At 40.4% G+C, this 15,962-nt stretch overlaps 1 protein-coding gene across 11 annotated transcripts in view; it reads left to right on the forward strand.

Annotated features, from left to right (window-relative positions):
* The window catches only part of TRAK1 (trafficking kinesin protein 1), a 140,725-nt gene that overhangs the window by 98,876 nt on the left and 25,887 nt on the right, over positions 1-15,962 (forward strand). For all 11 annotated transcript variants that reach the window (XM_055707006.1, XM_055707008.1, XM_055707010.1 and 8 more), the window contains 7 exons: positions 2,895-3,007; positions 10,047-10,147; positions 10,968-11,076; positions 12,653-12,731; positions 13,202-13,332; positions 13,846-13,920; positions 15,153-15,290. In XM_055707006.1, coding sequence (XP_055562981.1) covers positions 2,895-3,007; positions 10,047-10,147; positions 10,968-11,076; positions 12,653-12,731; positions 13,202-13,332; positions 13,846-13,920; positions 15,153-15,290 — 746 coding nt within the window. The remainder of the gene's footprint in view (positions 1-2,894; positions 3,008-10,046; positions 10,148-10,967; positions 11,077-12,652; positions 12,732-13,201; positions 13,333-13,845; positions 13,921-15,152; positions 15,291-15,962) is intronic.

The following is a 15,962-nucleotide window of genomic DNA, read 5'->3' on the forward strand; positions in this document are numbered from 1 at the left end:
ATTATTATGTTAATTGTTATTATTTTAATCCTTGGCACTCAAGAAATGTCAAAAAGCAACTGTCAAGCTACAATGCTTATGTTCAATAAACATGATAAATTATTTGACAGAAATCAGCTGCTTTTCTGCAGTAAACTTTAGCACTGTTTCCAAGTAATGTTTGTGGAGAATTTTTTAGGTGAAAACTATTACAACTGTATTGGTTCATGGCTGAGTGTTCATATTTATTTGCTTGTTTATTGCAGTAGCAGTGTCAAAAATGGGGTCTCTGTGTCTAAGATATGTTGGGTGGTCTATTCCTCCCCTAGCTCTGCCAAGAAACAACCACGGGAATGCTCACATTTCCCACCTATGCTTGATTGTACTGCAAACAGATCTAAGTCCTGCATTTTGTGCTTTGAGATGAATCATTTAAACAACTGTCTGTGAAAATCAGTAAAAACTGATGCTTTACCTAAAAGACTTGTCCTGGAATAATCCATTAATTTGTAGTAACAGTCTGTTACTTGTTTGTGTCCTGTTCCCTTTGTATTGTTTGGCTGAGATTTACTTGCATTTGTTCCACAGCTCCTTCCAGTAATGATGCAGCATTCTGCCAAACTGTTGCCTCCCCTGAGTCCACATAGCCAAACATCTATAGATCCAGACATCACACTCATGGGAGCAATGCCAGAATGACTTGCTGAGCCGATGTTTTAAAATTTCTGGTGTACTTTATCTGGATGATAGCAAAGAAAAAACAGGGGAGTGTGTATTAAGTGAACCTTTAATAAAACAAGTACTTTCAGTGTGCCTTTTCCCTTTTATTTGGCCATCTTTTCTGATTGAATCGCTCCATTCCTTGGCAGATGTGCACTTACAGCTCCTTTCTCTGTTTTCCAAATGTGGTTATTACAAGACACATCCATTTGCAGAATTTAAGGTGTAACTCCTTCTGGAACCTTGACACACAGAAGCAAGAAAAAAAACCCCAAAACTACCCCTTGGCTGTCCTTGTTGGCAAGCTTCAAATTATTGCATTATGAAGTTGGCAGGTTGAAAGGTGTTGCATTTTGGGGGGAGGATAGGAAAGATAAGATCTCAGAACAGTATCTGTGCAGATATTTTGAAAATCTGTGCCTGTTGCCCTGAAACTAAGCAAAGGGAGCAACACCAGGCCTGCCTGGGTATATAGTAAGAACAGGAGTAGATTCCTCTGTGAACCTGCTTTCTCAGCCCTTTCTAATAATAGTGTAAATGTGTCCGGCTTCAGGATGTTTTTTTACATATTTCTGTAATAAATCAGATCCTTATCACTATGAGTAAGAGGCCTAACCCCACACTGAGATTTAGAGCTGAATTGCTAAAAATTGCGTAGGCAGCCTAGGGAGGTTAATTAATGAGCCTGGAAATACACTTACATTCCTCAAATCTGAGTTTAGAAACCTTGCTGCTAGATAGCTCTTCCTGTGTAGAGTCAAAGCTGCAACAATATATTTTTTCCACTCGTATTTATGAAGTGAGCCAAATCACTGAACAATAAGTTGGCTTGATACGTAAAGCAAATGTTTTTTGGATAACTTTGTGGGACCTATTGTTCTGAAAGATTTTACGTAAGATTATATAAAGAATTTATGGCTAGATAATGCCAGTAGCTTTCGATGCAAATATAAGCCTGACCTTCAGAAGGCATTTGGAAAATGCTATTTGTAGATACAGCAGTGATCAATAACCTCTCTGTTTTATTTACTGATTATGACATAACTACTTTGTTTTTTCCACTATGAAAGCCTCTTCATTCAAATTCATTGACTTCAAATCCATGCACTCAGTAGCTGTAGAGTTTTGTAGGTTTTGTCATTAATGTCTGCATGAAATAAGGTAGCTTTTAGTCATAAAATTTGAATGGCTGTCAGGGGCAGTATAAACACCAAACCGTATTTTCAGTGAGAGGGAGAAAACTCTTCCTCAGATGGTGTTGAACTAAAGGTAAGTGGGGAATTAACTGTTGTGCCATTTCCCCCCTGTTTTAAAGATCTAGTAGCTGAATAAGAACATGATAAATAGAAGTGCTTAATGAACAGCACAGAGTTTTACACATCCTTTCACAGGCAGATTACAACCCCATGTCTCAGCTTTGCAGAAGCTGAGACACGTATAGGTACATGTCACCAACAGGATAAGCTTCTAAGTTTTATTGGTGCGTGTAGTAAACTGTCTAGGACTGGTTATTTCCCATTCTGTGCTTATAGAGGAGGGGGAAAAAAGGGCCAAGCATGGCATGAGAGTAACCACTTAGCATAGATTTAGGCATGTGCAAAAAGGAAAGGGATAGGATTTGGTTTTATACAAAAGCACTAATGGATATATATAGACCAAGACAGGAGCCGAGTATTTGTTGTGGTGGAATCTGCTTCTGCTCCTGCTCAGCTTACAGCGTTTGATTTAAAGGTTGAGCAAGTGGAAACCGAATGAAATGCCTAAGTTCTTTCATATTTTCATGGTGCTTCTGAATTCTTTAAAATGTAACCTCTGAAGTACTGTGATTGCATTCTGCAAATGGTGTAACAAGGTGATGGAATAGTTTCAGTAATTTCTTGAACAAAACTGTAATAAAGAACCAGATCTGGTTTCATTTACGTTGTTCTACTGTAGACCTTGAAGCTGTGCTTTCATGTGTATGGTTTAGTAACTTCGTATGGGTCAGTCTTTTCTGATTAACATTGCTGTAAATAAGCAGGAATAGAAAAATAAAATTAACAAAAAACTAACCAAACAAATCCTCACAGAAGAAAAGTCTTTTTTTGTTCAAGTACTTGTTCCTTCCCTTTCATGACAATTGTTCCCCTCCTTCTGATCCTTTGGTGAATAAAAAAATTGAAATTAACTTTCTCTTCTTAATCCTTCACAGAAAGAACGGGACTTAGAATTAGCTGCTCGAATTGGCCAGTCACTCTTAAAGAAGAATAAATCACTGACAGAAAGAAATGAATTCCTGGAGGAGCAAGTAGAACACATCAGGGAAGAGGTAAGATTTTTATGGCTAAGTGCTATATCTGCAGTGATGGGGAGAATTTTCCATCTAGCTCCACCTTGTCTGTACTTAATTTTCTTGGGCATCCTGTTCGTAGCAGGTCAATCTGTGTTGCAGCAGTTCAGTCAGCCATTTTTCCAGCTTGTACACTTTTAGAAATGTGGTCAAAAAAGTAATTTGACCTGTTGGCTCAAATGAGTTGATTTGAGGAAAAAAAACACCTCAAACCCATTGTATTTTGCTTTGCCTCTGATTTAATTTTTCTCTGAAACTAGCTGCTATTTTAAAGTCACTATACCCACTGGTTTTTTTCTACCTTTTTTGTCCTTGTTTTCCTGCTTTATGCATAATTCATGTCTGTTTTGATTATTTCACTCATCACACTTTCCTTTACCCTGTCTCCCTTTGTGTGCAGCTCTTTATTTTTCTTGTTCTTCTTGTTCTGAATCTTCTTGTTGGTCCTCACTTGTTTCTTCCTCACCAACTGCTGCTCTAATTGCTTTTTCCCAAATGCTTTTCTATTCATACCTGAGTTAAATTTTGACTCTTGGAATTTTGGGGTTTAGAACATAGCATTTGAATGCTGGGAATGCTTCCCTTTGCTTCTCAAACTGAATATGATATAGGTATCACATGTAAGGTAAATTGTATTTATGGCGATTTCAGTGGTGCATGCTCACTGAAATCAATGTGCATTCTGCCTTTTCCAGGCTGGGCCAACTTCATAGACTTGTGTTAGGTTTCCAGTGTTCAGATGAGTCAAGTTATCTTTTAATAATTTATAATTTTTAATCAGCATGCTCTCTATGCATGAACTTGGCGTGTCAAGAAGCATTAGGTTATATTGGGAAGCAAAGTGTTATCGGCTGATACTTGCTACCTCCTATATAGATTGCTAAGTTCTTACAGCTTCTTGTGATTTTGCTGTATCTCTTTCCAGGGAACTGTGATAGAATCTGTTGAAGCATGGGTTGGCAGTCTGCTGCAGTTACATATATATGTCTGAGTTCGACTGCAGTAGTAATGCTTTAGACGTTTGATGAGCACGTGTAGAATATAGTATGATGGTGCATGGGTTTGTCAATTCATAGAATCATAGAATGGCTTGGGCTAGAGGTGACCTTTAGAGGTCATCTAGTCCAAGCTCCCCCGCCATGAGCAGGGACATCTTCAGCCAGACCAGGCTGCTCAGAGCCCCGTCCAACCCGACCTTGAATGTTTCCAGGGATGGGGCATCTACCACCTCTCTGGGCAACCTGTTCTGGTGTTTCATTGTTCTCATAAAAAAAAATAATAAAAACGTACTCCTTTTATATCTAGTTTGAATCTATTTTCTTTTAGTTTCAAACCATTACTCCTTATCCTGTTGTTATAGGACCTACTAAAAAGTTTGTCCCCATGTTTCTTATAAGCCCCTTTCAAGTACTGGAAGGCTGCAGTAAGGTCTCCCTGGAGCTGTCTCTTCTCCAGGCTGAACAACCCCAACTCTGCCAGCCTGTCTTCACAGGAGAGGTGCTCCAGCTCTCTGATCATCTTTGTGGCCCTCCTCTCGACCCACTCCAACAAGTCTGTGTCTGTCTTGTACTGAGGGCTCCAGAGCTGGATGTTCACCAGAGCAGAATAGAGGGGCAGAACCACCTCACTCAACCTGCTGGCTGGCTGTGCTTCTTTTTATGCAGCTCAGGATGCAGTTGGCTTTCTAGACTCTGAGTGCAGACATTGGTGTGATGTATAAAACATACCAGACAACTTACATTGTTTCAAGTAACACCTTATGTCTTCCAGATACCATGGAATTTTTAAGCAAATATTTATACAGTTGCTATTATTGTATTCCTCTGAATGGGGAGTGGAATGCTATAGGTACTGGCAGATTCTTGATAGCTGTATCTTGGATGGAACCATATAGGATGCTTTAAAAGAGCTCTGTCTGTAACTGCAAGTGTCACTAAACTCTGACTTGCTGAGCTAGGGGCAAATGTTGTTTCTGCTATTCTGGGACAGTGACCTTGGTTTGTGATTAGCGTCCGTACGTAGCTTTCAGCAAGAGCAAGAGAAATATCACAGTTGTAGGGTGAGCAGGAGAACCATGAACCACAGGGGATTAAAGTCTTAAAAAATGGCTCCGAATAAAACTGCTCAGGGGTGTGAGATGTTGATTTATATGCAAGACGTGCTGTTGAGAAAAGCGTGGATGGGAGGGATCCCAGATGGGTGATAAACAGTGGTGGAGCACACACATAGAAATAATATCCTTTGGTGTGGCCTACCCTTTTTGGCAAGGAAAACTAATTATCTTCTGTCCCAGAGGAGTGCTGTTGCTTGCTGTCCAAGTCCCATCATGTGGCAAACCAATATATTTGTGCCTTGGTTGCTATGGCATTTACTAGGCATATACGTTCTGACTGGGCAGGGCAGTGCATTCATATCATACATCTAGAATGGAAGAATTGACTGTGGAAGGTGGAGGACAGGGATGGCCTGCCTCTGTCCAGGTCTGTTTTTATTTATAGGGACTCAGGAGCAGCGTTAGGAAAAGTGGCGCCAGAAATAAGCTTCTTACCAGGTGGCTTGATACGTTGGACCATATGTTCTGTCAACACCCATCTTTTCACACTGTCATTTTGACTCCTTCAGAAATTGATGCTTTTGAGGCAGAGCTCATCAGGCTTTAAGTCATGACACCTTTATGTTGAAAGTCTGTCTTTCGTAGGTTTCAATTTTCCATTAATGTTGAATTTTGAATATTTGAACAGAATGGTAGCTAAGGTCATTGCCTCAAAGGCTAAGAGATAAGAGAATTTATTTGGTCCTTTTTATGTTCTGTAAAAACAGCCAAAAACCAATTTGTCTGTGTGGGATCTGTGGTTTCTGTAATATATAGACAAGTTCTTTCTGGTATATGATATAAAGTAAGGTTTTATTGGTATATGTATCGTGGTGTGAATAATTTAGCTTTACATCTCTTTGACTTTCCAAACTTGTCCTGGCAAAACCTTCTGGCCATCCCATTAAGTAGCTGAAGTTTTTCCTATGTCCTTGTGAACATGCCACATTCATAGGTACATGTCACTTAAGGTAATGTAGGCACCTGTGCAAAACACATTAGATTCTCAGGTTTGTCTTTTGAGTTTGTATTGTTAGGTGCTGCTTAGGTTTAGAAAGGGGCTGTGTTCCCGTTCAATTAAAAACTGATGGAACTGAGACTTTTCTTGTAGTGTGCTCGAGAGCAAATGGTGAGTGAACTGAGCAAGCACTATACTGCGTGCATGCTCTTTAGTCTCAGCTTACTGTTTCAGAGTTATATACTAAAAGCATAACATTATATCAATAAAACTTTCTTAATTGTAAATCATTTTGGTTACAGAGATGGGTGTCCGCCTTTTCAGGAGCAGAAGTGTAGTTCCCAGGTACAGTGTATCTGCCTGCTATGTTACCGTGTTCCTAAGGATGCTGCAGCTCCAATCTCAAGACGTGTCCCTTTTTGCTGGGGTGGTGCTGCCTACAGTTTAATGTTGTCTCCTTTGAGATCAGAGCTCAGTATCAAAGCGATGTGAACTGTGACAACCAACGGTGTTTGGAATGGAGTAGGTCATTAGGTTTTAGCTCCTCCTAATCTTCTAAATGCCCCAGTTTACATTTCTTTTTTGTGTTCACGTCTTGTCGTGTGTTTCTGAAGCTAAAAAGGCAGCGCTTCAAACACAGTGTCAGTCCTCAAATAACACAATCTCAAACCTGGGGTAATGTCTGGGTGATAGAGCCTTTTAGTCCTGTTATTCGAGCTCCAGCTCACATCAGCTTTGTGTTTTGGTGATAGCTGGTTTTAAAGCCCAGGTTTCACTTTGCTCTGTGTAAAGTGAGAGGAAAGGAGAAAACTGAATTATGATCTGGAATGGTGGTTTAAGAATGGAACATTGGGTTTGGACTATTGGAGTATAAAGTAATGTTGGAAAGATGTAAATGCTCTTTGGCTTGGTACTTGCAAGTGTGTTATTACATACTACAGTGTAACTGGATGTCTTTATTTTAAGTGAATAATTCCAACCTGTTAAGCATTTAGCTGCTGTTAGTCAGGGAAACAATCAGCTGGACTCTTGAAGCTGTTGTTAGTGATTCAGTAAGGATTGTTCCTGCGAGTTAGGTTCCATGTCTCTAAACTGTTGTGCTCTATGTGAGGAGCCTTTTGTCTTCTACCTTAAATTATTTCTAAGATAGATGCAGCTATTTCATGACATAGTTCTGAAGCTGAATGAAGCTTTCAGGGCAGTGAAGTGAATTAAAAGCCTCAACAGATGGAAGTCCTGGGAACCAAGCATGGTGACAGCTCATGGGCCTTGTCCCACGTTGAGCAAGGGCTCAGCCTGTATTGCTTGTAACAATCTGTTGTGCAGGGGTAGCGTGGTGGTGCTTGCTCTGAAGGGTACACGTTGCAGCGGCTTGTGAAAATGTAGAAGAGTTCCTTTCTGTTCAAAAAACAAGTCCTGTATTTTGCAATGTAAAAATTTGTACTGGTCTGGCTGGGCTGGAGCTAATATTCTTCGTGGCAGCCTGCGTGGTGCTATGGTTTGAGTTTGTGACTATAACAGTGCTGATAACAACCAGTGTTCTGGCTATTGCTGACAGTTGTCTGTCTCCTTCCCCCCCCACACTCCCCTTTTTTTCTTTCTTCTTTTTCTCTCTCTCTGCTCAGCCCCCCATCAGCACAAGATGTTGGGAGGCGGGCACAGCTCAGATACCTGACCCAAACTGACCAAAGGGATATTCTATACTTTATGCTGTTATGCTCAGTAATAAAAGCTCAGGGAAAAGAGGAAGAACATGAGACACTCATGACTGTGGCGTTTGTCTTCACAAGTAACAATTACGTGTGCCAAGGCTCTCCTCTCCAGGAAGTGCCTGAACATCCATCTGCTGATAGAAAACAGTGAATAAATTCATAAATACCTTATTTTGCTTTGCTTGCATGGGCAACTTTGCTTCATTTATTAAACTGTCTTTATCTCAGCCCATCAGTTTTTCTTGCTTTTGTCTTCTGATTCTCTCCTCCATCCTGTATGGGGGTTGTGGGGCAGAGTACAGGCTCAGCTGGTGAGTGCTTAGTTGCTGGCTGGCATCAACACCCCACAAAATTGCAATGTTAAAGGGAGGTGTTGCTGGAGGTTACTGCAGTGAGGTTTTCTCACATTTCACAGCATGATTGAGGTTGGAAGTGACCTCTGGAGGTCATCTTGTCCAGACCACCTTCTCAAGCAGGGACACCTACAGCTGGTTGCCCAGGACCATGTCCAAACAGTGTTTGATTGTCTCCAAGGATGGAGACTCCACAGCCTCTCTGGGCAACCTGTGCCAGTGCTCAGTCACCCTCACAATAAAAAAGTTGTATCTGATGTTCAGGAGTAGCTTCCTGTGTTTTGGTTTGTGCCGATTGCTTCTGTTCCATGAAAAGGTCACCATTTCTGGCTGTTCACCCTCCTTTGGAGGCTTGGAATTCTTGGAAATGGCAGTAAAAATAGTATCCTCAGTCTTTTTAATACATAGAGAAAAAAGTATAGCAAAAGCTGGACATGATCTGACACCCACCCACTGACAGTATCTGAATCCTTGCTACTTAAAGAGGCTGAGCCATAATGCACTGGAGGGAAGTAAATTGTTATTTTTGGCTCAGCTTTTTAGCTTTTCCTGAAATAGGGAAAGTGATCCTCCCAAAATTAATGCATGGATTTTTGTTTCATGGTTTTCTAGAGCGTGGTTGGTTTGGGGTTTTTTTGGTTGGTTTATGGCGGGTTTTTTTCCCTTGCATTTTAGAATCCATGGTTCAGGAGGGCTTGGTGTCTTAGCATATCTGATTATACAGAATAGCCTTAGTAAATTAAATTACCTTATTTGCTTAAAATTCTGCAGAGTTTAAGTACTTTATTGCATTGAGTCTGCTTTTTGTTTGATGAAAATGCAGCTTACATCTATTTTATTGATATTCTCTGGGGTAGTAACTACAAATATAAATAATGCCTACAATACAAAAAAAGCAGAAGTCTAATAGAAACAAACATACTCTGTAATTTGTGCATTGGAAAGTGAAGACTGAGGGCCAAGTCTTGCAGTGCAAGTGAAAGGGAACAGATCTGTCTGATCAGTTCTGGTATTTATAGCTATGCAAGGCAAATAAAATGTAACCACTTGCCACTGGCATCCTAAATTGCAGCTGTGAAGTGGTGTAAATGCTACTGTGTAACTGAGTTTTTAACCCTTTCCATGGATAATTGCAATATAAATTAACCAAGATTAAGTTTGTGGATCTCACAATGACAGGGTCTCTTAACCACTCAGTTTCAATTTTTTTTTTTCTTTCCCCTTTTTGGTACCTGTGTGTATCTAAGTATGGGACTACCACATACAGCTTTACTAGACTCATGTTTTGGAGTCAGCAAGAGCCCAAACTACACCCAGAAACTGACTGCAGGCTCCACTGTTGCAGCAGCCTCAAGGATGGCAGCTTCCCACCGTGTGGTGGTGGTCTGCAGCTCAGTAGGAACTGAGTCACAAATGTAACCTCACTGCACAAGCATTTTAGTAATTTTGTTTGAAAGTCTGTTGGAGAGGAGGAAATGTCTGTATCTAAGCCAGAAGGTGACAGTCATCACATAAAATGGATAAAAGTGATGTTTGGCTTGATTGTGCCACGTTAATTTCTTGCATTATCATTGAAATATATCCATTTCTGTGGAGGTGACTCTGGACTAATGCAATAGCAAATCAGGATTACTCATCTTAAAGAAGGTGAAAGATGCCTTATAGCAGCAGATAATAGCGTTTTTTTAATTTATAAAAAAGAACATTCAATGGCTAATTTTAAAGGTACGCTTGTCCTTCTTTCTAAGAAATAAAGGAACTGGTTCTGGTCTGTTCCAGTCTTGGCCTCTTGATTTAGTCTGAAGATGATGCTTGGAGGATGAAGAGCTAGCTAATTTGTAGTGCATTTACTTATGAATGTGCCTAGAAAATCAACTTAGTGATCTGCAAATTCTTTGTGCAGGTTTCTCAGTTGCGGCATGAGCTCTCCATGAAAGATGAACTGCTTCAGTTCTATACCAGCGCTGCTGAAGAAAGCGAGCCGGAGTCTGTATGTTCCACCCCGTAAGTTAATCGATCTACAGCACTGAACCTTCACCTGGTACTAAGCAATGGGTAGTTTGGACAATTTAATAGCTTTGCAAAGTAGTGAAATGATCACTGTGTTGGCTGGATCTAAAAATGGGACTCCAAACTTGGTGCATGGCACCAGCTGGAAGGGTTTGCCTTGTACCAGCTGGCTCTCCAGGTGCCAGCAAGAGTCAGGAGGGGAGAGTACACAGGGAGGCTGCTGACGCAGCGCCGTGACTTTCACAAGAACTCGGTCACTGGTGGTGAGGCAGACATAGGTCCCGCTTACAGTACCCTGCTGGATCAAATACCTTTGCATGCTGTGCTAGAACATGCTACCTGTGTGACCTTTGCGCTTGAAGGACTTGAAGGCTCTATGGAAAAATTCCAAGCAGAGGGAAGGAAATAAAGCATGGATTGTAGCACGAGTTCCAGGCAATTAGCTGGCAGAACAGCGCTGCAGGCTCTGAGGGGCTGCCCGCCCTTGCTTGCGGAGTTATTGCTGCATTCTGGTGAAGCATGTGCAGCATTAATCAGGAAGCTATTGGGTTGCTCCCTGTAGTAAAGTGGATTCCTTTCTCATAGCCTTAGCGGAATAATTTTTCCGTAGGAAATGTGTGGAATAATAAATAAATCTGAAAATTGTTCTGTTTTAAAAATCACTGCAAATATGCCACTGCCTAAACATACTGGCGTGAACAAGCTGTATTTTATGTGGCTCTGACTGGTTTTTAGAGCTCTTGTTTAGTCCTGTTCTGTGAGATTGGCCATAATACAGGTGAAAATGAGTTAGAACTGTTGTTTTCCTTACAAGGCTGAAGAGGAATGAATCTTCCTCCTCCGTCCAGAACTACTTCCATTTGGATTCTCTTCAAAAGAAACTCAAGGACCTTGAAGAGGAGAATGTTGTGCTTAGATCTGAGGTGAAAATGCTCACTTTGTGTTTTGCTTAATGCAGTTGTTCATTTAAATGCAAAAACACAGGTGTTGAGAAGTGTGTATCGAAAGTTGAGAAAGTCTAAGAATATATAATTACACGTGACACATTTCTTTGTGGTTGTTAATCATCATCCTTTATCCTTCTAAATGAAGGAAAGGATGAAACGTGGAAGCTACGTGAAGCTACGTGTGAAGCAGTTTCCTTGCCAAAAGAATGTGCAGGAGCATGAGCAGGTTTTGGAGCCCAGCACTGCACATTGCAGCCATTTAAGATTTGTTTCTCTGACAGATACGGGTGATTTTGGCTGCACGTCTGAAGTTGTAGGCTGGCATGGTCTGTCTGGTTCAAATTCAGTGTTTGGCAAAATAAAAATGGCTAGCCTAAATTCGCATCAAATCGCTTTGGTTTGTGTTTCAAGTCAGGCTGTTTATATTTTTAGTTGAATGTGATTTTCTTGCCTTTTCTTTCTGACAATATTCTGTTCATTTTACAGATGTAGCTTTTAAAAAGTTCATTTACTGTTCCCTGTCTGTCAGAAATAACACTTCATAATTGAATATCCTATGAATAATTTTATATTTTCAATGCAACTTTTAAAGTTTGGGAGCACATTACCATTTTGCAAACATGTAGCAGAGTATAGTGGAAGAAATACTTCTGAGCTAAGAATGAATTTATGAAAACAGAGTATGATTACCATTTTCTACTGCAAATGCAGGGCCCGTTGCAAATAGGTAGTGTCACATCTTCGGGTGAGACACTGCATAACAGAGTGCTATACACTTCATTGAGAAGTCAAGCAAGGAAGATGAGCAGTAGATGGTTTGAGAGTATTGAAGGTAGGGTTAGAACTGAGTGCCACTGCACCAGGAGCTGATAGGAGAACCCTACCTACCACTGGCTTCCCTTCCAGGGAGATGTCATCTTGCCAGCAAGGCACGGGATAGAGCCAAATTTGAAACCTGAGCTACGCAGCTCTCTACAGGTGCTGGCTGTGGGTGTCTGTGCATGCCCCCAGCATTGGGAATAGGTTACGGACCCACCGAGGTGGTGCCAGACGAAACCAGCCGGGTGTAGCCACACTTCTCTTGGCATTCCTGGAATCAGAGCAGGAAAGAAAGCAGGGAAGGAGGTAGCACTAAGGTTTTAGTGGAATATATGATTACAGTACTAGCACTTTTTTAATAGTATCTGAATGCTAGTTTGTGACGATACCTGGCTTTGTTCAGGTGACCAGATCAAGCTCTGCATACTAGTCTTCTGTATGTTCAGGGCTTTTTTTTTTTTATTATTTTTAGTGCAAAATACACAAGTGACATCTAGTGGGGATATGGTGATAGTGGTGGAAGTTTCTCCATACAGTCATGTCTGCTGAATGTTCATCTGGCTCCTTTTTTCAGAACATGAGGGAGGACAGGCAGGCAAAAACTGTAATTTCTCATTGTCTTCCTGGAGGAGTGATTAGAAAAGTTTGTCTTCCTGAAGCAGATGGAAATGCATCAACATACTAGCAATGAATGTGCTAATGTAGCGTATTTTGATGTGGATTTTTTGAACAGGCTTGTCAGCTGAAGACTGAAACAATTACTTACGAAGAGAAAGAACAACAGCTTGTCAATGACTGTGTAAAAGAGCTAAGTATGTCCCTATTTCTTTTCACTTCTCATTTGAGATAGTTGAGTAAAAAAACACCCCAAAACCAACCAAACAACAAAATCCAACAAAAAAAAAACCACCCAAAAGCACAAAACTGAGTCAGATCAGCCATACTTTCCTGTGGTACTTATTTTCCTTATCTAAATGGTTGTAAGGAGAAAATTTATGGCTGAAACTTCACAGCAGAAAATTCTGGCTGTAAGCTAAATCTATCTCTGTTGCAAAATAGTTTTGCATTGAAAATGTGAGTGTTAAGGGAAAATACAATCTCCTTTGCAGTATGAGCACTTTTGTGTCTTCTGGCTTTGTGTTCTACTGTTGGTTTTCAAAAATACTTTGCTGTGTATTTGAGCAGGATTCTGCTGAATCAAGTCATGTGCCAAAAGAACACCTTTCTGCTTGTTTTTCTATGTTTGGGTTTGTGTTGTTAATTGTAATCACTTATCTTAAAGGGGATGCAAACATCCAGATTGCCAATATCTCTGAAGAGTTAGCAAAGAAAACTGAAGATGCTGCCCGGCAGCAAGAAGAAATCACCCATCTTCTCTCTCAGATAGTCGATCTGCAGAAAAAGGCAAAAGCTGTAAGGAATCCAGTTGCAAGGCTAAGTTGTGATTTGCTACTATTGTAGCTGGAAGACAAGTTTCAATCCTCTGTATAGTAGAACCTAAAGGAAATTTTCCACCCTCCTTACCTGGGTGACCTTGTTTGATGTTGAATATCTAGCATACTTGACCAGAAAGCATCAATTTATTAAAAGATGCATATATGATATATCAGATACAATAGTTAGATTTATTTTAAATACTAGATGTGAAAGTCTGCACTGAACTTAATGACTTCACATAAGAGAAGAAGGCCAGCACAAGTATTTCAGTGGGCACGTACTCATTCATTTTAGAGCCTTGGAGGTTCATTTAGCAGGGCACAGAATGATTCTGGGTGTTCTTGTGTTAACATTTTAAATGTTTGTAAACTAACATGTGGACTAATTGCTGCAGGAGGGTCTTCAGAAAATTTAGAATTTTTCTGCTTACATATAATGTAGGATATAAACGTCATCACAGTATTTTTAACATTTTCCGGCATGTTTTAGTGTGCGGTTGAAAATGAGGAACTTGTCCAGCATTTGGGAGCAGCTAAAGATGCCCAGAGACAGCTCACAGCAGAGGTGAGTACATTACTTAGTATTAGAGTAATTTAGTAGTAGGGCAATGGCTGTTCACTTTGCCACAAGAGTTTTAGTCTTAAGCTGGGTCAGAAATACCAATTAATTTTGCCTATGTATATGGAATGAAGGAACATTTATGTTCTTGGTAGAGTTCAAAACCTTTTCCTTCCTTTTCTCTCTTCCTTCAACTGGCATACATTTTAAAAACCTGAGGCTTATGGGCTATATAGGAACCCCTTTAGAGGCTGACTTCTCTATGCTGGTAGTTTAAGCCTACTTTGGTTTTGAATAGTGAGATAACACTGAAGAGCTTATTCATACTGTGATTTGTTCAGGGCATAAACCAAAGACAGTCCAGGATTGCTGGCTGTCTTCTGGGTGCTACATTCATGTGAACAAAATGCATGAAATAGAATGAATAAAGCTTGATCCCGTTAGGATGTGTCTTGTAGTTGGACTACTTGGAGTTGAATCTTGGACTGCCCATAGAAGCCTTTCCTGCTATGGGCTTTTTATATCTGTGGTGCTCCACAAAGACTAAGCTCATGCTTTTCCATCTCTTTCTTAGGGAAGACGTGAACAGGATCTCGGTTTCTAAGCCAAGTAGCTTATTTTTATGAAACTTGTAGGAATGTGGTGTTTCAGACTTCAGCTCCTTGCCAAACTTGGTTGAGGTGGCTGGTGAAGTCAAAAGCTATGAAGGTACAGACATCTACAGACAGAGTGATTACATGAGATATGTTTCCTGAGAAAGTCAAGCTAAAAAGAAGACATTGTCTTAGCCTGTTGGAGGTTATATGTATATGTTATATCTATGTAAGTCTTGAGTTAAAAATTCTGAAGTCCCTTGGAACACTGTGAAATGTCTTGTCCGTTTCCTATGCTGTTTGCTACTGCGGTCATTATGGCAGTAATTAGGCACTGTATCTGATCAGACTAAAGATATTTTAGCTCTGTGTCTTGTTAATAGTGGCTTCATACAGGTATGCAGGGCAGGAAATGGAGCAAGCAGTTCCTTCCTGCATCATGACCCCTCTGCCCTCACCCCACCTTCCCATTCTTAATCTGTTATTAACGGTTTTCAGTGATACTGATTTGTTGGAGTTCTCTTCCTTTAAAGTGGAATGTTCTTCCCTACACCGTTATACTTTACCAGTGTTAAAAGAATTTGCAGGCTTTTTGTGATGATAGTGTAGCTCGTAATGTCTTGGACTGTTTTCTATACTCTACAGTTGCGAGAGCTGGAAGACAAGTATGCAGAGTGCATGGAAATGCTTCATGAGGCTCAAGAAGAGCTGAAAAACCTCCGGAACAAGACTATGCCAAATGCTATATCACGTCGGTACCACTCTCTCGGTCTCTTCCCTATGGTAAGCTGATTCAAGAAAAAAACTTGCACACACCAGAAAATCAACCAGAGGAAATGTATTTGTATCTGACTTACAGCTTCAGGGACAGGATGCTGGGCCAGACATGAGCATGGGTGAAAAGTATATTGATGTAGCACTAAAGGATACCGGAGCGATCAGTTTTGCATACATGGTTCTGAAACAGTGATGCTGTGCAGTTACTTATTTTTGATGCAGTATTACATACAACCTGCATCTAGCTGTGCTTATGTTGTGAATCATGAGTAGCATTAATAGGTTGTTGCGCAGTTCTGTACTGTCATGCATATTGGTTATGCATCTCCTGTACTGTGGTGGTTGATATTCAGTAGGATCTTCTTGGTTTTCTTCAATATCCTTGAAGATGTAGCTTACTGATAACTAATGGTTTCTGGACATGGCATCCTTCTAGTCACTTCTGATACATGTTCTAGTTCTTCAGTACTTGAATAGGTTACACATATGTTCTTGTTCTAGGGTCACTGAAAATCCAGTGGTTCATTAAAATAATGTTTGTTGCTAATATGCATTATGGCAATGTCACTGGTGTTAGCAGCTTTGTTTACCTAGTTTCATTTGATTATGACATTGTACATCTAAAGCATGGGGAATGTGCAGTACCCTCAACCAAATGAGAAACAAAGAGTGGATAAG

This window comes from Falco cherrug, chromosome 4, assembly GCF_023634085.1.
Source record: "Falco cherrug isolate bFalChe1 chromosome 4, bFalChe1.pri, whole genome shotgun sequence".
In the NCBI taxonomy this organism is placed as follows: domain Eukaryota; kingdom Metazoa; phylum Chordata; class Aves; order Falconiformes; family Falconidae; genus Falco; species Falco cherrug.